At 42.1% G+C, this 24,929-nt stretch overlaps 1 protein-coding gene across 1 annotated transcript; it reads left to right on the top strand.

Annotated features, from left to right (window-relative positions):
• The first annotated feature begins 2,184 nt into the window (after positions 1–2,184).
• Positions 2,185–3,393, top strand: LOC119262488. The gene has a single exon (XM_037534745.1). It carries the CDS (start codon positions 2,185–2,187, stop codon positions 3,268–3,270), a length of 1,086 nt encoding a protein of 361 aa, XP_037390642.1. The 3' UTR covers positions 3,271–3,393.
• The last annotated feature ends 21,536 nt before the right edge of the window (positions 3,394–24,929 follow it).

Genomic DNA, 24,929 nt, shown 5'->3' with positions numbered 1-24,929 from the left:
GATGTATGGCGACCAAACCACAGCTGGGATGGTATTTCGCAATAACACATGACCTCTCGTGGTCTATTGCTTAAACACAACAATCAATTAAAAAAAACTATACTGATCATAATTTGCCACAAATTCATATTGTAGGTGGATGTATTCAGATTTTAAATAAGGTCTTTATTTTAATGAGCTTTTAGCCATAATCCTGTCTCCAGTTTAGCTATCGATGTATTTGCCATGCATAAACAGAGGCTCCCACAGGTCTGATATGATTGGTTTACAGCATATGAGGTCTGATTTGATTGGCTGAACATTACGTCGGTCAGTCTCTAGTAGTAGCGCAAAGGCAGCGCTGCATTAGAGCAGCAGCAGCAGTGCCTCCCCCAGGTTGTGCCTTGCTATTACAGTATATTGTGAATGAGAGTAAACTGTAACTATAGCCTAGCAATGCCCATGCTGCAGGAAATCAGCTGGTCCTACATCATTAAGCCATTTCTAGATTAGTAATTTAAGCAATAGAACATGAGAGGTCGTGTGTTGTTGCAAAATAACATGACAGCTGTGACTGGATCGAAGTAGATCATCACAGACGTGATGTTATACAACCTTGAGTGTTCTGTTGCTTTAATACAACAGTTAAATAAATAAAGTAAGAAATAAATAACCGGGGTCATGAACCTGTCATGTAACATGTTTTAATGTTAGCGGTTCCTTCCTCCACGTTATAGCTCCTTAACAAGCAGCCTGTTGCTACGTCAGAATAGTTCCGCCCACTCGCTGCACAGCCGGCGGTTCGTTCTCCAGCTCCACACAGACCGACTGACCGTTTGGGAATTTAGTGTCGTCTCGTCTTCAGAGTCGGACCAAACCGGCTGTCGGTCAGATGTGATCGTAACAGTGTCCGTTTTCTGTTTGTGGCAAAGTAAGGAGTGAAAATGTTGAAATGGCTTAAACTTAAAGTTGCTTAGCAACGGTGCCTTAGTGGAGTGATACAGTGCTTGTGAAAACCTGGGATGTTATGGTGAAATACAGCACGGTTAAAATGCTTCTCAACCAACCAGCTTGCGCGGCCGGAACAAACTGTTGTATAAAATAAGTTTGAATATCTTAAACTTGAGAAGAACTTGAACTTTAATCAATCAAATTTATTTATATAGCGCTTTTTACAACTGATGTTGTCACAAAGCAGCTTTACAAAAATGGGAATCACAGCACAGAGAATCAGACAAAACACTGAACATAATATACAGAATATACAGAACCCCCGTGAGCGCTGAGGCAAGGAAAAACTCCCTCAGAGCTGGAGGAGGAAGAAACCTCGGGAGGACCAAGACTCACATCTAAAGGGGGGACCATCCTACCACTGGTCAGACAACTTATAAGTTAAACATTGAAAAGTCAATTTTACATCCACGCAGTTCTAATATATTCAGGTGTGTATAATCAACAGTGGAAACAATTAGAGTTCATATAGATTTGGATGTGATCTGTAGTGGAGAAGCTGCGTTCCAGAAACTTCCATCAGTCTGGTCAATCAGGGGGACAGGGGGACTTGGGGGGGGACTTTAGCTTATATGAGCATTAGCTGAGCTCATTCCTGTCTGCTGGTGGGCGGCCTACTGGTTTACTTCACCGAAACAGCCCAGGTCTACAGGTTTTGGTCAATCCTTTGATTATCTAAGAACACACGGAGCAAATGACACCTTTTGTCCTCATTAAAACACTGCAGAATCTAAATCTAGTCAGCTCAGCGTCTCTCCTTCTTCTCCTTTTCTTTACAGATACATCATCAATAGGGTCACATTTCTTAAAATGATGCTTTTGATCCACTACATTTTTGAAGAACCTCCTCCTGTGCTGTCTTAATTTCAAAGAACTCTCTGTCTTTTAAGGTAGGCTTAAGTATTTTAGAACTTTGGCTAGACTTTGCTAGTTCAGTTATTTTGTGTGTTGTCTCTGATCTAGTTCTAATCAGCTCAGCAGTTAAGTATCTTCTCTTTTATCCTTTCTAGTACCTTTTTTGTCTTTTCTTTTATCTTCTCTAGCATCTTCTCTAGCATCTTCTCTAGTATCTTCTCTAGTATCTTCTCTAGCATCTTCTCTAGTATCTTCTCTAGTATCTTCTCTAGTATCTTCTCTTATCTTCTTTGGTTAAATACTCATGCCATCAACTAATTTAAATGTTTTAACTGCGTCATGCACTTTTCAATCCCTGTCCATGTTTCTCAGAGTCATACACGACGGAAACATTACTGGAGAAAGCGTGAAACCAGCAATCTCACCTACCCTCCATTTGTGACATATGGTCCAATAGTGGTGGCTGGTGGACTCTGGAATTACCAGTCTGCAGTACAGAAGGTTGATTACATCACAAGCCTTGCTTCTTCTCAGTCTCTTGACTTTCTGGCTTTGACAGAGACCTGGATCACTCCAGAGAACTCTGCTACCCCTGCTGCTCTCTCTTCAGCTTTCTCTTTTTCACATTCTGCCCGCCGGATTGGAAGAGGTGGAGGCACGGGTCTGCTTCTGTCTAAACACTGGCGCTTCACACCACTTTCTTTTCCACAGCTTGTTATTTCTACTTTTGAATTTCATGCTGTCTCTGTGTACTTTCCAAGCAAATTTCACATTCTTGTTGTTTATCGCCCCCCTTCTGCACTAGGTCACTTTATTGAGGAGCTGGACACTCTCCTGAGCCTCTTTCCAGTTGGTGAGACTCCACTCATCCTACCTGGTGACTTCAATTTGCCGTTAGACAAGTTACAGTCATCCTGCCTCCTTCCTTTGCTGTCTTCCTTCGACCTGACCCTCAACCAGTCACCTCCCACACATAGAGCTGGCAATGTCCTTGACTTGGTCTTCACCAGACCCACGTCTGCAAAGGCTCTTGTGGTAACTCCACTAACCTGTTCGGATCACTACTTTCTCTCATTCTCCCTCTCTCTCCCTTCTCTCCCAACTTTCCCTACTTCATCACACACCACCACAACACGTCGCAACCTGCATTCCATCTCTCCCTCAAACCTCGCCTCTTGTATCACCTCAACTCTGCCATCCCCCGACTCCTTCTCTTCCCTCTCAGTGGAATCGGCCACAGATACACTTCTGTCCTCCATATCATCTTCTCTTGATCATCTATATCCTGTCTCTTCCAGAACGTTAAGATCATCTCCACCTGCTCCCTGGCTGACTGAGGCTCTACGTAGCAACCGACGGGCTCTCCTCCTTCTCCCATCTCTCTTACTGCTAATGACTTTGCTTCTTTCTTTAAGGAAAAGGTAAATAAGATCTGTGACTCCTTTTCTCTGACTCCAACCACTGTATGCCACCACTCACTCTCTCCTAAAACTCTTACCTGCTTTTCTTCTCTTTCAAATGAGGAAGTACATCAACTACTAACATCTTGTAATCCTACCACCTGTCCTCTGGATCCCATCCCATCTACACTGCTCCAGTCTATCTCTCATGAACTTCTTCCCTTCATTTCCTCCATCATCAACAGCTCCCTGTCATCTGGAATGGTTCCATCTTCTTTCAAGGCAGCTAGGGTGGTCCCCATCCTAAAGAAGCCGAGTCTCGATGGCGCTGACATCAACAATTACCGACCGGTATCTCTCCTTTCCTTCCTTTCTAAAATTCTCGAACGTGCTGTTTACAACCAACTATCTGTCTTTCTCTCTGAAAACCAGCTACAGGACCCCAACCAATCAAAACAGCTTCAACAGTTCAAACCAGCCCACTCTACTGAAACTGCACTCATCGCAGTTTCAGAGAAACTCCATGCAGCAAGGTCAGCTGGACTGTCATCAGTTCTGATTCTTCTCGACCTCTCTGCAGCCTTTGACACTGTCAATCACAAGATTCTTCTGTCTATCCTTTCTGGCCTTGGCATTTCAGGAACAGCATGGAAGTGGTTTGAGTCCTACCTAGAGGGGCGCTCCTACCAGGTAACATGGAGGGGCTCAACATCCACTCCATGCAACCTCTCCACTGGTGTTCCTCAAGGTTCAGTTCTGGGTCCTCTCCTATTTTCTCTCTATACCCGCTCACTCGGACATGTTATTTCTTCTCATGGCTTTTCATATCACTGCTATGCTGATGACACACAACTCATCCTTTCTTTTCCTCCTAATGACACACAGGTCTCGACTCGGATCGCAGCATGTCTGGCAGACGTTGCATCGTGGATGACAACCCACCACCTCAAGCTGAACCCAAGCAAGACGGAGATGCTTTACATCCCGGGATCTTCTGGTATTCGGTGTGATCTCTCAATTCCCTTTGAGAACACCCTGATTACTCCATCTACAGAAGCTCGTAGTCTTGGGGTAGTTGTAGATGACCAGCTCTCTTTCATGGCTCATGTTGCTAACCTGACTCGGTCATGCAGATTTCTCCTCTACAACATCCGGAGAATTCGACCTTTTCTCTCTAGAGAGGCCACACAGGTACTTGTTCAGTCTTTAGTCATTTCTAGACTAGATTACTGTAACTCCCTTCTGGCTGGTCTTCCAATGCGTATCATCAGGCCCCTGCAACTGATCCAGAATGCTGCAGCTCGACTCGTCTTCAACCTTCCTAAATTCAGCCATGTCACTCCACTGCTGCGTTCCCTTCATTGGCTTCCTGTAGCAGCTTGCATCAGACATAAAACCCTGATGTTGGCCTACAAAGCCAAAAATGGTCCAGCTCCTTCCTACTTGAGATCAATGGTGAAAGCTAGATCCGTACCCAGAGACCTTCGTGCTTCAAGTACGGCTCGACTTGACCCACCATCTTGCAGGTCACAAGGAAAACATGCCTCCAGACTGTTCTCTGTCCTGGCACCAAGGTGGTGGAATGAACTTCCCCTAAGTGTCCAAACAGCAGAATCACTTGCTGTCTTTAAACGACGTCTGAAGACCCGTCTCTTTACACTACACTTATCTAATCACTAACACTGTCTACTAAAGATCTTCACCTCTTTTATTCTTCACTGTATTTTATTACAAATTTCAGCAGGTTTAGTGTTGTGTAGACTCTGTGTTGAGTTGTAGGTATTTTTCTACTTGTTGTATTTGTTTTAGGTCTCAATGCACAGATAACTTCAGGTAGCAATTTAGAGCAAAGCTCTTTAAAATTATGTCGACCTTTATTAACATGAGATATTCTGAAGTAATGATAAGCACTTTTGTAAGTCGCTCTGGATAAGAGCGTCTGCTAAATGCCATAAATGTAAATGTAAATGTAAATGTAAAATAACCTTTCTAGCGAGTATAATCACTTTTGTCTAATACTATTAACAATAGTATGCTTCAGGTTTATTCACTGTTGCTATAAAAATTACACTATTTACACTATTTGTGAAAATAAGCTGACGGCAGGCGTAAAGAGGGCCAAAGCTGCATACGCTCGGAAGATCCAGGGTCATTTTTCCTCCCAGGATCCTCGGAGCATGTGGAAGGGCATCAAGTGCATCACGAACTACAACACCAGAGATGCACAATGCACTAGGGACCCCTCACTGCCCGATGCTCTCAATAAGTTCTATGCCCGCTTTGAGAACCCAAATACACCCGCCAGCACCAGACTCACTCCAGCACCTGGAGAACAGCCCCTCAGCGTGACCCAAACTGAAGTGAGGAGGGTCCTTAAGAAGATTAATCCCCGTAAAACTGCTGGCCCGGATAACATTCCGGGTCATGTGCTGAAGTGCTGTGCAGACCAACTCTCCGAGGTGCTGAAAGACATCTTCAACTCCTCTTTAATCCAGGCAGTTGTCCCCACCTGCCTGAAGACCGCTACCATCATTCCAGTCCCCAAGAGCTCCACAGTGACACAACTGAATGACTATCGGCCAGTAGCCCTCACCCTCATGATAGCCACAGAGTGCTTTGAAAGGTTATGACCCACATCAAAGCCAACATCGACGTCACTGGGTATCCACACCAGTACGTGTACCGGAGAAACCGATCCACAGAGGATGCCATCTCCTCTGTGGTCCACACCGCCCTCACCCACCTGGAGAGTAAGGATTCTTACGTCCGGATGCACTTTGTGGATTTCACATCGGCCTTTAACACCATGATTCCCCAGACCCTGGCTTACAAACTCCATACACTCGGACTGAGCACCTCCCTCTGTAATTGGGTCCTAGACTTCCTGACTAACAGGCAGCAGTCTGTGAGGATCCACAACATCTCTTCCTCCTCCACCATCATTCTCAGCACCGGCTCCCCTCAGGGCTGTGTGCTGAGCCCCCCTATGACTGCTCAGCCGTCCATCCAGCCTGTCATAGTGAAGTGTGCAGACGATACGGCAGCGGCTGGATGCATCACAAATAGTGATCAGTCTGGTTATAGGCAGGAGGTGGAACACCTGGAGAGTTGGTGCAGTGAGAACAATCTCTGTATCAACGTGAAGAAGACAAAGGAGATGATCGTGGACTTCAGAAGGGGCAACACCATCCCTCCCCTCCCCCTACACATCGGAGGATCTGCAGTGGAAGTGGTCTCCAGCTACAGGTACTTGGGCGTACACCTCAGTAACAATCTTACCTGGAGTAATAACACCTCCAGCCTGATCAGGAAGGCACATCAGCACCTCTACTTCCTCAGAAGGCTGAGGCGTGCTGGACTCGGGAGCTCAGTCCTCACCTCATTCTACAGGTGTGTGGTGGAGAGCGTTCTGTGCTCCAGCATCACCGTGTGGCAAAGAAGCTGCTCTGCGGCAGAGAGGAAAGCTCTGCAGACGGTGGTGACGGCTGCACAGAGGACTGATGGAGTCAGCCTTCCCACCACCATGGACATTTACACCTCCAGATGCAGGAATAGGGCCCCTGGCATCATGAAGGACTACACTATATCACCCCTCCTCTATATCACCTCTCCACTATATCACCCCTACACTATATCACCCCTCCACTATATCACCCCTCCTCTATATCACTCCTACACTATATCACCCCTCCACTATATCACCCCTCCTCTATATCACCCCTCCACTATATCACCCCTCCTCTATATCACCTCTCCACTATATCACCCCTCCTCTATATCACCTCTCCACTATATCACCCCTACACTATATCACCCCTCCACTATATCACTCCTACACTATATCACCCCTCCACTATATCACCCCTCCTCTATATCACCCCTCCACTATATCACCCCTCCACTATATCACTCCTCCACTATATCACCCCTCCACTATATCACCCCTCCTCTATATCACTCCTACACTATATCACCCCTCCACTATATCACCCCTCCACTATATCACCCCTCCACTATATCACTCCTACACTATATCACTCCTACACTATATCACTCCTACACTATATCACCCCTCCTCTATATCACCCCTCCACTATATCACCCCTCCACTATATCACCCCTCCTCTATATCACCCCTCCACTATATCACCCCTACACTATATAACCCCTACACTATATCACCTCTACACTATATCACCTCTACACTATATCACCCCTACACTATATCACCCCTCCACTATGTCGTCCACACATGTCACTTTATACATTACCAGTATTAAGATGTACACCTCCTACCTCGTACTCACGCTGCTGCGGTCCATGCTGCTGTTATCTGTCCACCCCTTTATGTACCTTCTATTTATTGTTTATTGTTTGTCACTTTGGGAGTTTAACTGGACCGTGAGTACAATGTTTCGTTCCATCTCATGTACTACATATGATGTGAATGACAATAAAGCCTCATCTTATCTTATCTTTTCTTATCTTATCTTATTTGCTATAAGAACAACCTGATTTAATGAGATCATTTTTTAGTTGAGAATGGTAATACCAAATAAGGTTGGGAGGTAATGTAATACATTGTGAATACATATTGAGACTACAACATACATTTTTTAGAAGAATACTTTTAGAATACATACCCACTAAATAAATAAACAAAAAAATACAATATTCTAAAGGAACATCGTTCGTGCTTCTTCATGAAATATTCTAGGATGAGCACACAGCACACAGCAAACAAGCTTCTTAAACAAGTTCGAAAATGAACCCCAATTAAATGCTTCTTTACAAACTCTGAAGATCCTGCTAAATCCCAAGTAGACTGATAAATCAATGTGATCGGTTATTAATCTCAGTGTTACTGAGCTCTGCTAAAGTCTGAGTAGACTGATAAATCAATGTGATCAGTTATTAATCTCAGCGTTACTGAGCTCTGCTAAAGCCTGAGTAGACTGATAAATCAATGTGATCAGTTATTAATCTCAGCGTTACTGAGCTCTGCTAAAGTCTGAGTAGACTGATAAATCAATGTGATCGGTTATTAATCTCAGCGTTACTGAGCTCTGCTAAAGCCTGAGTAGACTGATAAATCAATGTGATCAGTTATTAATCTCAGTGTTACTGAGCTCTGCTAAAGCCTGAATAGACTGATAAATCAATGTGATCAGTTATTAATCTCAGTGTTACTGAGCTCTGCTAAAGTCTGAGTAGACTGATAAATCAATGTGATCAGTTATTAATCTCAGTGTTACTGAGCTCTGCTAAAGCCTGAGTAGACTGATAAATCAATGTGATCAGTTATTAATCTCAGCGTTACTGAGCTCTGCTAAAGCCTGAGTAGACTGATAAATCAATGTGATCAGTTATTAATCTCAGCGTTACTGAGCTCTGCTAAATCCCAAGTAGACTGATAAATCAATGTGATCGGTTATTAATCTCAGTGTTACTGAGCTCTGCTAAAGCCTGAGTAGACTGATAAATCAATGTGATCGGTTATTAATCTCAGCGTTACTGAGCTCTGCTAAAGCCTGAGTAGACTGATAAATCAATGTGATGGGTTATTAATCTCAGTGTTACTGAGCTCTGCTAAAGCCTGAGTAGACTGATAAATCAATGTGATCGGTTATTAATCTCAGCGTTACTGAGCTCTGCTAAAGCCTGAGTAGACTGATAAATCAATGTGATCGGTTATTAATCTCAGCGTTACTGAGCTCTACTAAAGCCTGAGTAGACTGATAAATCAATGTGATCGGTTATTAATCTCAGTGTTACTGAGCTCTGCTAAAGCCTGAGTAGACTGATAAATCAATGTGATCGGTTATTAATCTCAGCGTTACTGAGCTCTGCTAAAGCCTGAGTAGACTGATAAATCAATGTGATCGGTTATTAATCTCAGCGTTACTGAGCTCTGCTAAAGCCTGAGTAGACTGATAAATCAATGTGATCAGTTATTAATCTCAGTGTTACTGAGCTCTGCTAAAGCCTGAGTAGACTGATAAATCAATGTGATCAGTTATTAATCTCAGTGTTACTGAGCTCTGCTAAAGCCTGAGTAGACTGATAAATCAATGTGATCGGTTATTAATCTCAGCGTTACTGAGCTCTGCTAAAGCCTGAGTAGACTGATAAATCAATGTGATCGGTTATTAATCTCAGCGTTACTGAGCTCTGCTAAAGCCTGAGTAGACTGATAAATCAATGTGATCGGTTATTAATCTCAGCGTTACTGAGCTCTGCTAAAGCCTGAGTAGACTGATAAATCAATGTGATCAGTTATTAATCTCAGTGTTACTGAGCTCTGCTAAAGTCTGAGTAGACTGATAAATCAATGTGATCAGTTATTAATCTCAGTGTTACTGAGCTCTGCTAAAGCCTGAGTAGACTGATAAATCAATGTGATCGGTTATTAATCTCAGTGTTACTGAGCTCTGCTAAAGCCTGAGTAGACTGATAAATCAATGTGATCGGTTATTAATCTCAGCATTACTGAGCTCTGCTAAAGCCTGAGTAGACTGATAAATCAATGTGATCAGTTATTAATCTCAGTTTACTGAGCTCTGCTAAAGCCTGAGTAGACTGATAAATCAATGTGATCGGTTATTAATCTCAGTGTTACTGAGCTCTGCTAAAGCCTGAGTAGACTGATAAATCAATGTGATCAGTTATTAATCTCAGTTTACTGAGCTCTGCTAAAGCCTGAGTAGACTGATAAATGTTTGTGATCATATGTGTGAGCATCATTGTTGTACTGGACTTCTGCTTGGGGAATTGTGGGAGCAGCAATGAACTGACGCAGGTGGTGTGAGAGAGAATAACGTTATGATTTTATCTTAACACGTATTAACAGCATAATACATGAAGAAAACTGCAAACCTTTGATCCATTGTAACTTAATACATTACCGAATTCTTGCAGGGTTCTTGCAGTGTCCTGCAGTGTTTTCAGTTGTTCATCAATACCTCTTTAAAATATTTTGCCCAACTCTGTCTCTAACGTTTGGGCATTCCCTGATTGTTTCTGAAAAAGAGAGCTGGGTGTCAAGGTTGTGGTTTATTGTTATGGGTGACATGACGTTACAGGCGAGAACCTGAGCGTGTGCGTGTTTTAGCCTTTAAAGGGAAAGGTCATGAATAAAGCCTGCTCATGCAAATCTTGCACACATACATAGAACGTATCTGTAGGCATCTATAAGCGAGATACATTAGCACAGGGTGTCCTGCACAGGAAGTCTCAGTACTTTCCACTACGTAACAATAAAGTTTGTGTTTTGTCCACATTAGTAGGGCTTTTTTTGTGCATGACATGCACTCTTTCTTACTGTTGCTTGCTGCAGTGCATCGTTTTTACTGGCAGGGTAGCAGATCTTCAGGTGTACACACTTTGAAAAAGTATTCTTAAGATAATACAGAGGACCCCTGATCTAATGCACTGCCAGAGACACTAGACAGTCGTCCAAAGACACCCTACAAAAAGAAAAGACGTTTAAGAAATACAATTACAAGACACATATTGTAAGTGCAGGATTGGTGTTCATTTAAATGCTTTTTAAAGAGACGGGTTACAGGACTTCATTCAACCACCGGGACAAGGAAAATCTCAAAGTTTGTCTTCTGCACATCTTGAGGGATGGTAGACTAAGTGGAGCTGTATTTGAAGCTTCAGAGCCTCCAGGTATGGTTTGTGTTTTGAGCATTGCCGTCAGTAAGGGAGGGGTTGGTCCATTTTTGGCTTTGTAGTGAAGTACCAGGTTTCAAATCTTATAATAATAACACCTCACATACAAAAATAGACAGGTAACATAAACACAGGTGCAAAGAGAGAGTAAAATCCTGGACGAGCTCCAAATTCATGTTACTTCATTACATAAAATATGCAGAGAACATCAACAAGAGTCCAGGGGCCACATCACAGAAACGTCCCATCTATTTGTCTTAACTCAAGATCTGACCGGGTTGAGACGAGTTTTTTCACAAATTCCTATTACAGAAGTAAATGTTATCTTCATTTAGGAATCTTGTTTCATTTTGTCTCATGTTAGGAAAGCTTAGCTTACTCAGTCAAGGTCAACAGTTAACTGTGAAACATAAACACGTAATCAAAACAATAAGTTACTTTTTCAGACAGTCAGCTACTGTCACTGATGTACAAAAGGTCGGTCAAAAACTAAAAACCTGAAGATGACAGAACTTTGTGCTGTTTATCAGAGCATAGCCTCTCCCCAGTTTCAGTTTCAGTTTCCTAAATACTTCAGCCAAGCCTGCTTACAATGTTCCTCCTAATAAAAAGCTACACGTTCAGCTCTGTCTCCTAATTCATCACCATCACCATCATATTTTTTTTAATCTGAGGATATTTCATCACCATTAACACACAAAGGTAATTACAGAGCATGAATGAATCTGCAGCATCTGGGCTTTTAAAACGCTGTTAGAAAAAAACCCTCACAAGTCAAAGCACCATTTTCAGTGCAGCTACATGTACTGTCATTACGCTGGTTATAAACTGTGCTGCCTGTTAGAAAAAGGTTAAAGCAGAATTTAAGATGCCTGGGTTTGTCTTAAAGTTAGGACAGTATTTAGGAGATTTAGTCTAGTTAAGATGTTTCTGTAACACTGTTTTCTTATCTGGTGTTGATGGATAAGATTATGAACTTAAGAACTGTTCTTCTGCAACAGCTTCTGTTCTAAACTCAGTCCTAACTGAAGTTGTCATGGCAACTAAGCAAATAAGATAAGACTTTAGACTTAAGCTTAGTTCGACCTAACACTGGATTTTCTGTCTCACGATGGCAGATCAGCGTTTTACTGGGAAATATTGCCATGGCAACTTACACTGCACACCACACCTGTTCCGAACAGGTTCAGTTCAGGACTTTGGATCATTAACTGCTCATTGACCAATCGGAACAAGCTTCTGACCAATCAGGGACTGACATTTGTGGCGTCAATCACTTTAAGAAAATCACACTTCATAGATGTTAAGAATCTTAAAGCAAACACTGGTAAATAAGCAGTAACACTCGTTATAAATGGTTCACTGTCTAAATATTTACATACACTTTCCTTCTTTGAAAAAAAGGCAGATGGTGCATACAGGGGGCAGTCATGGGCTGGAAGTTAGGGACCCGGTCCTGTGAGCGGAAAGTCGCCGGTTCGAGCCCCAGAGCTGACAATACAAGACTGAGGTGTCCTTGAGCAAGACACCTAACTCCCAACTGCTCCCCGGGCGCTGCAGACAGGGCTGCCCACCGCTCCGGGCAAGTGTGCTCACTGCCCCCTAGTGTGTGTGTGTGCTCACTAGTATGTATGCAGTGTCTCACTTCACGGATGGGTTAAATGCGGAGGTGAAATTTCCCTGTTGTGGGACTAATAAGGGTCACTTAATCAAACTTAATGAACACTAATCATAGCCTAGAGCCCAAAGATACCCCTGATCTACTGCACTGCCAGAGGCAGTATACAGTCCTACAAAGACACCCTACACAGAGAAAAGACATTTAATTACAAGACAGTAATTCAGTAAGTGCAAGATTAGTGTTCATTTAAATGCTTTTTATATGACGATTTTTCATCAACATTAACACGCAAATATAATAAAACTTTCCCCTCTTTGAAAAAAAGCAGATTGTGCATAAAGACTAATCATAGCCTGAGAATCTAAACCTGGCTTAACAGAGAAAGTTATTAACTGTTCCCACAACAAAGTTCACCGCTGTTCTATTTTTTACGTTTTTATGAAGCTGAAACATAGGAACCAGGTCTCTGATCATGCTTTAGTGAGGCAGGCCCCTGCAGGAAGCAAGTCATATTTAAAGACGTGATGCTTATATGTTGTTCTCTTTAGCACACTAACAGGAAGTCGTGGCCTCAGGTTGGGCTTTTTACCAAAATAACAAACTACAACCTGAAGCTAACAAGAATAACCCAGTGGTTTCTAACCACCCAGGAAGAAAGCCAAAAAGAAAATACACTGCACTCCCTGGCCAATCCCATAACCTGGAGGAAAAGAAGGAGGACCCAAACTTAATATGTACATATTGTACATATCTTCTAAGCCACTTCTCCTTTTGGGTCGCGGGGGTTGCTGGAGCCTATCCCAGCTGTCATCGGGCATAAGGAGTGTGACGTACAACCAGCCAGAAACGAGTTGCAATGATCAGATCTGGAGATAACAATGGACTGAACAAGCACCTATTTGGCTTCCTTAGAGAGAAGATTCAAACCTTTATGGTGTTGCATAGGGGGCTGTTTCCCAATGCAAGACTTTTGCAACATGAGCCAAAGGGTGATAACTGTTCATCCAAAAGCCACACAAAGGCTTCAAACATTTCAGGCTGAAGTGACTCAAGAGTACATGCAGAGATAAGTAGCAGTTGGAGTTCAGCTTTAGTTGGTGGGCTGAAGCTGTGGGGAAGGAGTGGAGTGGTTGTTCAATGGCAGTGTTATGGGCGGGAAGGGTGGAACACCACATCACACTAAATGTGTTGATTAAAGACAGTAGCAATTATTGGTGTTCTTTTTCAAGGAGAAAGGTGGGGAGGACTCTTTTCACCCTTTTCACCCTTTTCCACCTTTTTCTTGATTAATTACCTTCTGAAAAGTGACACATGATGAGCAGAGATTTTCGCTTAAGTTTAACATTTTCCAACTCGATCCATGACGATTGCGGCACCACTAGTGGAGCCGTATTGTGCCGTAGGATATAAGGCCGTTTTGGCCAGAATATGCTCTGCCATGTGAAAACAGTCTAATGAGAGAAAGGAGAAGATGGCCAAGTACCGAGCCTTATGGGACACCAGTGGAAAGTTGATATAAAGCAGGGGTCGGCAACATTTGGTTCTTTTACTGCCCTGCAGAATTAGATTTTTTGGTAAAAATGAAATAATCCTCCCTTTGCAGTAAAATAAAGCACTGCTAATCATTCTAACACAGTTTTAATGATAAATGGTTTTAAATGCTATTGATATATAATCACCCTTTAACCCTGAGGACTGGTGCACAGACTGGTCACCATAGCAGTGCAGACTCACCTAGCTAGTAGCTAATGGAAAAGCCAAGAGAAACATTTAAGAGGGCCATCGATAATTTGGAGACAAACGCACTTGTTTGTGTTTGTAATCAATCCAGCTGGTTGGATGTTTACCTGATATGTTTAATCTGCAACGAGAAACTGTGAAACACTAAAAAGTCATAAAGCTGAAGGCTTCTCGTGCGCCTGCTTCATGTTCTAAATTTCCCATTCCACCTTAAATGGTGCTGAAGTTCTGGCACCTCTATATTAGTATATCAGCACATACTGCGACATATTTACATCCAAGACGGGAAAAGTTGTGGCTCCCAAGATGGTTTGATTTTTGTTGAAAGGACAAAACGTCTGTTCTAAACATTTGGGTGACTCCTGATATAAAACCTCTCCAAGTCATCTAAAAATTCAAACCAGTAATTCCCAGGTTGGCAAAGACGGACAGGAGGATGCTGCTGTTGTCTGTTTATGAAGGCCTCCGAGATGTCGAGAAGAATAAGGATTGATGAAAGTTTGGCTGATCTGGTCATGCTGGCTTTCTCAGTAACAGTTTTCAGATTAATTTCTACAGAATACACTGCTTTGATGCCAGAATGGTTGAAATCTTGGTGCTAGTTCTGAGGAAGAAAAAGAGGAAATGGTTGTGGACAGCATAGTCAAGAACTTAGGAGAGAAAAGAAAGAAGAACTACTAGTTAAACAGGTCCTAGAATGTCTGGAGCATTTGCATATAGTACAGTAGGCAGGTGGTTGGATTAGCTGATATCAGCTGCAGAAGATAAAGATCTTCTTAAAGTTTTGAGAGTGAGAAAGTGAGAACTCAAACTTGGTACTTGAAGGCTGATCTGCTATAGATGATACAGCATATGTCTTTAGGAACTCTTAACTTCCAAGAAATGCTGCTGTACTAAACCACAAGAAAGACTGTTTTCAATGTCAAATATGAGTCAAAGTTAACCACAACACAATGTACAAAGACGTTGTGCACGGCAGAAAGCGTCAGAATTGAAAAGAAGTCTGATTGCGCTCCTTTTCTCAAAAGAGCCAAATAATAATTTGCGTGAAGAAGTCTGGTAATGAAAGGCTGAAGATGGAGAGGACCTAGAATTTGAAATTGAGTTTTAAATAAATGTCGAAGCTTAAAACAGTGAAACAAAATGAAGAAAATCTGATAAAGCCTCAATTTCCAGCAGTGACCTGTACAGATGCATTACAGTAGGATTTGGGAAAGAAGCACAACAATGATAACAGGACATCAGAGCCAGAATTACTCTTTTAGTACTTTTACTTTATACTTAAGTACATTTGAAGGGAAATACTTTAGTACTTTTACTCAAGTGGAGGTCTAAAGGGAGGAACTTCTACTTTTACTGGAGGAATATTTTACCTTGGGGGTCTCGACTTTAACTCCAGTACATGATTTGTGTACTTAGTCCACCATCAACGGGCCATGGCCAGTGCTGAATTTGTTGAGTTTTGACCACTCTCCATGACTGGTCACTGCCAGGGACCTTCTGGGGAGCATCTGACCCCCACATGTTTCTAACGCACATCCAACTGAATGTTGAAGTCTACCGGAGGAGGATGTTTCCAGATTGGGTGTCTGGATGGGAGGCTGGTGGGTTAAAAATGTTTGCATGGATTGGTAAGTGAGGGGAATCTCTAACCATTGAAGCACCCTTTGGGTAAGTTCATCAGATGTTTGGTGGAGCCAGGGAAGTGGCGCTGAACAGTACAGTGATGATGTACATGGTTGTATTCAGATGAGTATCCACATGATGCGTCTGGGGACAGCTAGACCAGACAGGAGCACAGTATTCTGCTACAGGTTATTCAAGGGTCAGCAGTGAGCTGAGCCTCACTGAAGCGGATTTTGAAGACTGACAACATAAAACGCAATTATCCACACAGACAAAGAGGGCACTTATACAGTCTGAGGGCAAAGGGACAGGGGTTCAAGGACTCCTGGGGTCTATATGTGTATGTGCCTACTATGTCATAACTACTCTAGTGGGCGTACACTGTATTCCTGCCTCAGAGAAGGTGTGCTTCATGATGCTAATGATGACTAAAAGCCCACTGAAACTTTTGTAAAAAGTTATTTATATACTATATTGCCCTCCTCAGCACAATTTCCAGTATATTTAAAGGAGTACTTGCATCATCTTCTCAGAATAACTGTAATGATGAGCATGAGTCACGACTAGACAGATTTCCACCTTTTATCTTAATGGACTGTGAAGTATTTGCTTCATGTTGTGACTTGTGGATGCGCCTGCTTCAGAGGAGTGTTTAATAAAACAGGCCTAACTGCAATGCCTGGAGTGTTCCAGCCTTTGTGCCATTGCTTCAGTATTATTATATAGAAATTTGATGAGATCTTATGTCGATCCTACGATCTTTTTCTTGGAAAGATGAAAATCCTAGATTTCCTGATTTCGTTTTGTTTAACACAGTCAGTCATGTCACGCGTCATCATCTTATAGATCTGTCTACGGTATGACTTATATACCTATTTAAGACAACTCAAGTGTATGTAAGGTTTTATTAAGCTATTATGAAATGTGTACATTACATGGATTTAGTGTTTTTGAGTTTTTTTGGAACAATTTCAGTTGTACTTAAGTAGATATAAGTATGCAAAATGATAAATGTACTACTGGGTGTGCTGATACCCTTCAGTGCTACTTGAGTTATACTGCAACAAAAATTTACTTGAATGCATTTTAAAATATATTTCAATATCACTTAATACAGCCAAATACATTCAACAGGTAAAGCATGTCTTAAAGTGTATTTTTATAAAAAAATGTTAGTACACATGTAAATATACTATGTTCAAATATCTATATGCAATGTATATACTATATTTACTTATGCCTGCTGAAATACATCTATACATCTTCATTTATAAGCACATTTCTAAATTGCTTTTCAAGATTCTAAATTTGAGCAACTTATGTTGATTATTATGTTATATGAAGCTAACTTAAGCAATTGTTATAGACTCCAATTTAAATGGGAAACTCCTGGATGGATTACACTTATAAATAATACCCTTAAGCTGAGGACAACTACACATGACTGCTGTGCTAGTTTAATGAAGTTTCAGTAAATCCCAGCTGTCAGAACAAAACCTCGGACTTTTTTCCAGGTCATTTTGAGCCATTTAGTTTGGTCCATATGTCATAAAATTTACACACAATGTAAAGAGCAGCAGGTATTTAAGTTTCAAAAAATGTAAAAAAAAAAACCTTATTCAAGTGTGTTTCAGGACACACTGTAAAACCTGAAGAGTTAAGTCAACTCAAATATTTTGAGGAAACCAATTGCGTTAAATTGTTAAGGTTAAAAAACTCAAATCATTTGACTATAAATAATTCCCCAAACTGATTATGAGCAAAACATGTTTATTATGGTATATATTTATGTAAATTGAGTAAATTTGAACTAACTCCATTTGTTTTGTTGATATTCAAATGATTGGTTATTTGGGACGTTTTGATAGCTGAGTAAATTAAACGAACTCCATTTTGTTACGTAGGAATAGAGTTCAGACGAGTGCAGGTCTAGATAAACGGTAGCTTTAATTCTAACCAGAGGAAAACCCAAAATCGTAGTCACAAAACAGTCCAAAGAGTCGAAACACAGAGCAATCCAGACAGGCAACACTACAAAAAGGGCAAGGCAAAAACTCGCAAAGGCAAGGCAAAAACTCGCGAAGGCAAGGCAAAAACCCGTGAAGGCAAGGCAAAAACCCGCGAAGGCAAGGCAAAAACACGTGAAGGCAAGGCAAAAACTCGTGAAGGCAAGGCAAAAACCTGTGAAGGCAAGGCAAAAACTCGTGAAGGCAAGGCAAAAACCCGTGAAGGCAAGGCAAAAACTTGTGAAGGCAAGGCAAAAACCCGTGAAGGCAAGGCAAAAACCCGTGAAGGCAAGGCAAAAACCCGTGATGGCAAGGCAAAATCTCGCGAAGGCAAGGCAAAAACTCGCGAAGGCAAGGCAAAAACTTGTGAAGGCAAGGCAAAAACCTGTGAAGGCAAGGCAAAAACCCGTGATGGCAAGGCAAAAACCCGTGAAGGCAAGGCAAAATCTCCCGAAGGCAAGGCAAAATCTCCCGAAGGCAAGGCAAAAACTCGTGAAGGCAAGGCAAAAACCTGTGAAGGCAAGGCAAAATCTCGCGAAGGCAAGGCAAAATCTCGCGAAGGCAAGGCAAAAACTCGTGAAGGCAAGGCAAAATCTCGCGAAGGCAAGGCAAAAACTTGTGAAGGCAAGGCAAAAACTCGTGAAGGCAAGGCAAAAACTCGTGAAGGCAAGGCAAAAACTCGTGAAGGCAAGGCAAAAACCCGTGATGGCAAGGCAAAATCTCGCAAAGGCAAGGCAAAAACTCGTGAAGGCCAGGCAAAAACTCGTGAAGGCAAGGCAAAAACTCGCGAAGGCAAGGCAAAAACTTGTGAAGGCAAGGCAAAAACCCGTGAAGGCAAGGCAAAAACCCGTGATGGCAAGGCAAAAACCCGTGATGGCAAGGCAAGAACTTGTGAAGGCAAGGCAAAAACTCGTGAAGGCAAGGCAAAAACTCGTGAAGGCAAGGCAAAAACTTGTGAAGGCAAGGCAAAAACCCGTGATGGCAAGGCAAAAACCCGTGAAGGCAAGGCAAAAACTCGTGAAGGCAAGGCAAAAACTCGTGAAGGCAAGGCAAAAACTCGTGAAGGCAAGGCAAAAACTTGTGAAGGCAAGGCAAAAACCCGTGATGGCAAGGCAAAAACTCGTGAAGGCAAGGCAAAAACTCGTGAAGGCAAGGCAAAAACTCGTGAAGGCAAGGCAAAAACTCGTGAAGGCAAGGCAAAAACCCGTGATGGCAAGGCAAAATCTCACAAAGGCAAGGCAAAAACTCGCGAAGGCCAGGCAAAAACTCGTGAAGGCAAGGCAAAAACTCGCGAAGGCAAGGCAAAAACTTGCGAAGGCAAGGCAAAAACCCGTGAAGGCAAGGCAAAAACCCGTGATGGCAAGGCAAAAACCCATGATGGCAAGGCAAAAACTTGTGAAGGCAAGGCAAAAACTTGTGAAGGCAAGGCAAAAACTCGTGAAGGCAAGGCAATAACTTGTGAAGGCAAGGCAAAAACCCGTGATGGCAAGGCAAAATCTCGCGAAGGCAAGGCAAAAACTCGTGAAGGCAAGGCAAAAACTCGTGAAGGCAAGGCAAAAACCCGTGATGGCAAGGCAAAAACCCGTGATGGCAAGGCAAAAACTTGTGAAGGCAAGGCAAAAACTTGTGAAGGCAAGGCAAAAACTCGTGAAGGCAAGGCAAAAACCCGTGAAGGCAAGGCAAAAACCCGTGATGGCAAGGCAAAATCTCGCGAAGGCAAGGCAAAAACTCGTGAAGGCAAGGCAAAAACTCGTGAAGGCAAGGCAAAAACTCGTGAAGGCAAGGCAAAAACCCATGATGGCAAGGCAAAATCTCGCAAAGGCAAGGCAAAATCTCGCAAAGGCAAGGCAAAAACTCGTGAAGGCCAGGCAAAAACTCGTGAAGGCAAGGCAAAAACTGGTGAAGGCAAGGCAAAAACTCGTGAAGGCAAGGCAAAATCTCGCGAAGGCATGGCAAAAACTCGCGAAGGCAAGGCAAAAACCCGTGAAGGCAAGGCAAAAACTCGTGAAGGCAAGGCAAAAACTCGCGAAGGCAAGGCAAAATCTCGCGAAGGCAAGGCAAAAACTCGCGAAGGCAAGGCAAAAACTCGCGAAGGCAAGGCAAAAACTCGTGAAGGCAAGGCAAAAACTCATGAAGGCAAGGCAAAAACCCGCGAAGGCAAGGCAAAAACTCGTGAAGGCAAGGCAAAATCTCGCGAAGGCAAGGCAAAAACTCGTGAAGGCAAGGCAAAAACCCGTGAAGGCAAGGCAAAAACTCGTGAAGGCAAGGCAAAAACTTGTGAAGGCAAGGCAAAAACTCGCGAAGGCAAGGCAAAAACCCGTGAAGGCAAGGCAAAAACTCGTGAAGGCAAGGCAAAAACTCGTGAAGGCAAGGCAAAAACCCGTGAAGGCAAGGCAAAAACTCGCGAAGGCAAGGCAAAAACTCGTGAAGGCAAGGCAAAAACTCGCGAAGGCAAGGCAAAAACTCGCGAAGGCAAGGCAAAAACTCGCGAAGGCAAGGCAAAAACTCGTGAAGGCAAGGCAAAAACCCGTGAAGGCAAGGCAAAAACCCGTGAAGGCAAGGCAAAAACTCGCGAAGGCAAGGCAAAAACTCGCGAAGGCAAGGCAAAAACCCGTGAAGGCAAGGCAAAAACTCGTGAAGGCAAGGCAAAAACTCGCGAAGGCAAGGCAAAAACCCGTGAAGGCAAGGCAAAAACTCGTGAAGGCAAGGCAAAATCTCGCGAAGGCAAGGCAAAAACTCGCGAAGGCAAGGCAAAAACTCGCGAAGGCAAGGCAAAAACTCGTGAAGGCAAGGCAAAAACTCGTGAAGGCAAGGCAAAATCTCGCGAAGGCAAGGCAAAAACTCGCGAAGGCAAGGCAAAAACCCGCGAAGGCAAGGCAAAAACTCGTGAAGGCAAGGCAAAAACTCGTGAAGGCAAGGCAAAAACTCGTGAAGGCAAGGCAAAAACCCGTGAAGGCAAGGCAAAAACTCGTGAAGGCAAGGCAAAAACCCGTGAAGGCAAGGCAAAAACTCGTGAAGGCAAGGCAAAAACTCGTGAAGGCAACCCTACAATACTAACCCTACAATACTAAACTCAGGTGATCGTGAACGCTGATAGGTGGATTGAACAGAGTCCTTGGTCACATGTGTTCCCTGGGACTTCTGGGAAATGGAGACCGTGTCGGATTCCGGTTGTGACTGAGCAGTCACGTGATCTCCCAAGGGCTGCTGGGAAGTGAAGTCCATGGAATGCGTGAATTGATTGAGTATTTGGACGTATCATAGCTGCACTAACTCAATACAATGAACCAATTGTAAATTAAATTAGAGTTAGAATTCAGAACCATCCGTGCAGTGAAACACCCACATACATGCACACTAGTGAACACACACATTAGGGGGCAGTGAGCACTCTTTCCCAGAGCAGTGGGCAGCCCTATCCACAGTGCCCAGGGAACAGTTGGGGGTTAGGTGCCTTGCTCAAGGGCACTTCAGTCACGTACTGTCAGCCAAGGAGATCGAACCAGTGATCATAGGCTGGGGCTGGAGGTCTAAACTGGGCTATCAATATAACAAAGTCATATTGTATTGCAGATATATGATAATAATAAACATTCATAACAATATACTGTCCAGCTTAATATTACTCTGGACCATCACCAGATGCTAACAGTGTGGTTCCCAACCACAGTCCCATCATTGATTTTCGATCAGCATTGACGAGCATGAATCACAAAGGTTTAGAGAACCAAACAATTCATTTTTGATTTAATGTGAATTTTTCAGATTAACTTACTCCAACTTTCTGTTGTATTTAAGTTGTGCTAATTGAATTATTTAATTAACATGTACAGGTTTTACAGTGTACTAAAGCATAATTTAAAATGTGTTACCTTACAAAATATACTTTTTAAAACTACAGAAAAGTATATTTGAAGTGTGTTTCATAAAACCCCAATTCCAGTGAAGTTGGGACGTTGTGTAAAACATAAATAAAAACAGAATACGATGATCTGCAAATCCTTTTCAACCTATAATCAATTGAATCAGAGTGGAAAAGTGTCCTGTGGTCTGACGCGTCCACACTTCCCACTGTCCGAAGTGTTCCTGAGCCCATGCGGGAATATCCGTTACAGAATGATGTGGGTTTTTAATGCAGAGCCGCCTGAGGGGTCGAAGGTCACGGGCATTCAGTGCTGGTTTTCTGCCTTGCTGCTTACCTGCAGAGATTTCTCCAGATTCTCTGAATCTTCTGATGATATTATGGACTGTAGATGATGAAATCCCTAAATTCCTGCAGTTGCATGTTGAGAAACGTTGTTCTTAAACTGTTGGACTATTTGCTCACGCAGTTGTTCACTAAGTGGTGAACCTCCCCCGTCCTTGCTTGTGAACGACTGAGCCTTTCAGTGACGCTCCCTTTATACCCAATCATGACACTCACCTGTTTCCAATTAACCTGTTCACCTGTGGAATGTTCCAAACAGGTGTTTTTTGAGCATTCCTCAACGTTCCCAGTCTTTTGTTGCCCCTGTTCCAACTTCTTTGGAACGTGTTGCAGGCATCAAATTCAAAATGAGTGAATATTTGCAAAAAACAATAAAGTTTATCTGTTTGAACATTAAATATCTCGTCTTTGTAGTGGATTCAGTTGAATATCGGTTGAAAAGGATTTGCAAATCATCGTATTCTCATTCTCATTTCATATTTCATAGTTCAAAAATATATGAACTAAAAACATGCTTTTAGTATTCTTTATATGCTTTAGGTTTACTATTGATACTGTCAACTCTGCATCCAGGACATGAGCTACTCTGATTTGAGTTTTAATCCCACAGTTTTCCATTTTATCTCTCCCTATACATCCACTGAGTGGAGAAGGATAGGTTTTACTTTCAGTCTTGGTTTTTTCTCAGTGTTTCTTGTGATCTTTGAGGTTTCTCTGCATCTGATGAGACCTTAGTTGACTTATCTAAATCAACTAATCAAGCATGTGACCTTATGGCTGGGCATGCGAGGCTCTATCTTTAGTGAGACGCAAACATCTCATTTATAAAAAACTGTTCTTCAAAGAACCGTCTACGGAAAAAACTGAGCCCTTGTCACATAACTGAATCTCAAGAACTCATTCAGGAAGCATCGACATTTTCCATGGTTAATTAACGGTGTCTATACTTCCATCAACTCCTCGGAATCACCGGTGGTTCCAAAACACACTTCATCATATTCTTTATAACTTTCATATTTCATAAGCTACTTTCAGAACTGAGTGACATGTGAGGCTCTTCTTTCCAGTCGAATAGATGGTAATGTCATTTTAAACCCTTATAATTAAAGTTTTTTCTACTGAAAGTCGACCCATTTTTTCACAAATCTGGGCTAAAAACCTATAAACAGACGTCGTCTCTTCAGTGATCTGCTCTGCAAAAATGATTTTTATAAAATAACACAAAGAGCGTCTGAGATTTTTGGCTTTCAGCAGTAAATTGTAAGCATATCGCGATATGTGTAGATCATAAAACTAAATTTCTGTTAGTTTGAGGGGAACATTTACAAAAAAATAAATAAATAAAATTAAAATTGACATTTATTTCATGCAGTTACTGAATAATTTGCCATATGATTTGGTCACATAAATTCAGACGGACAAAATACACCCTGGAGAATAAGAGGTTAAGTATCAAAACTATAACGTGTCCTCAGGTCAATAGGAATTTTGAAATAGTTTTGGCATAAATCACCTGCACAAAGCGTCATCCTAAGCCTTTCCAGGACAGTCGTAAGTGTACTTATGTCACTTTCACTGATACCTGAATGCTGATACAGGGGTTCCAGATACAATTGTTGGTATTCGAAGCATCCACACCGGAGAGCGTGAGTCACTATTACACACTTCCACTTCCGCTTTGGAACTTGTACAGTTGCCTCATGTTGTGACACGTCTGTAAGTGGGACAAGAGGAATGCGTGTATAAAGCAGGCCTGCAGTGACTATAATGTTCTCAACCTTTGTAATATTACAAAAACGTACCACAAATAAATCTATTTTAATGAAAACCTGAATCTCCAAAATGGTACCTTTACAGGTAAAGGCAAAGCTTTAACTTTTAATGTAAATTTTTAGGCATCTAAACTATTTTTAAACAAGTGACCTCAGCAGTGAGTTTATCACAATATACATTAGAATAAAGTCGTATTCATAATTCAGATAAACAGAAAAACTATAGAAAGTAACAAGAATTTCTGGGTCCATATTTTTCCTGGACACCTTCACAGCCGCCACAGAGACTCGTTAATATCATCAATTACATCATGAGCTCAATTTACTGAGCACTGATTGGTCAAACCAGGAGCTGCTTTTTAACTACATATAATACTGGACTTCCTCGAGGAGGAGAGGCTTGGAGATGGGTCAACACACACACCAACATCCAGAACATCACTGTAAATATAATCGTTATTAATTAATATTCTATACATTTTGTTTATTCAAATATTTACACTTTTCTCATCAAATATACACAAACTACACAAATAAATAGATTAAATAGAAAATGTGTCTTGGGTGCCTGAGACATTCGTACAGTACTGTCATTGGCGATATGCTGCTTCTGCTTCTCATTAAGGTGAAATGATTTTCTGATATTGATCTGCACACAGTACTGTCCAAAAATCAGTGACCACCTTTCATTTACGTCATTTCCAGGCAAAATACCCATTACCTAAATGTTCGTTTTTCACCATCAGAAACATTTTTGTTTTTCCAAATTTCTGTCCATTGTTTGTCTTTATGATTCATTTGCACTTTTTGTTTTACATCTATGGAGATTTTCCACACCTCTAAAAATTCAGTCTTAGATGTTGGTTTCACTTTCTCCTTCCAAGAAATCTCAAACACATTCGGAGATGTTGAGGTCTGGTGTGGTCAGTCCGTTGTTCTGAGAACTTCAGCAGCTTCTTAGTTTAAGTTGCAGAGGTTATCTACATTTATAGTGTTTGGCAGACGACTTAGAGTTGTAATCAGGTTACAGAGGTA

Source organism: Pygocentrus nattereri, chromosome 26 (genome assembly GCF_015220715.1).
Source record: "Pygocentrus nattereri isolate fPygNat1 chromosome 26, fPygNat1.pri, whole genome shotgun sequence".
Lineage (NCBI taxonomy): Eukaryota > Metazoa > Chordata > Actinopteri > Characiformes > Serrasalmidae > Pygocentrus > Pygocentrus nattereri.
This window is presented reverse-complemented; position numbering and strand designations above follow the sequence as displayed.

Bases quoted from the DNA above. Each gene is read 5' to 3' on its own strand.
- LOC119262488 (XM_037534745.1), top strand. From the start codon at position 2,185: ATGCACTTTTCAATCCCTGTCCATGTTTCTCAGAGTCATACACGACGG.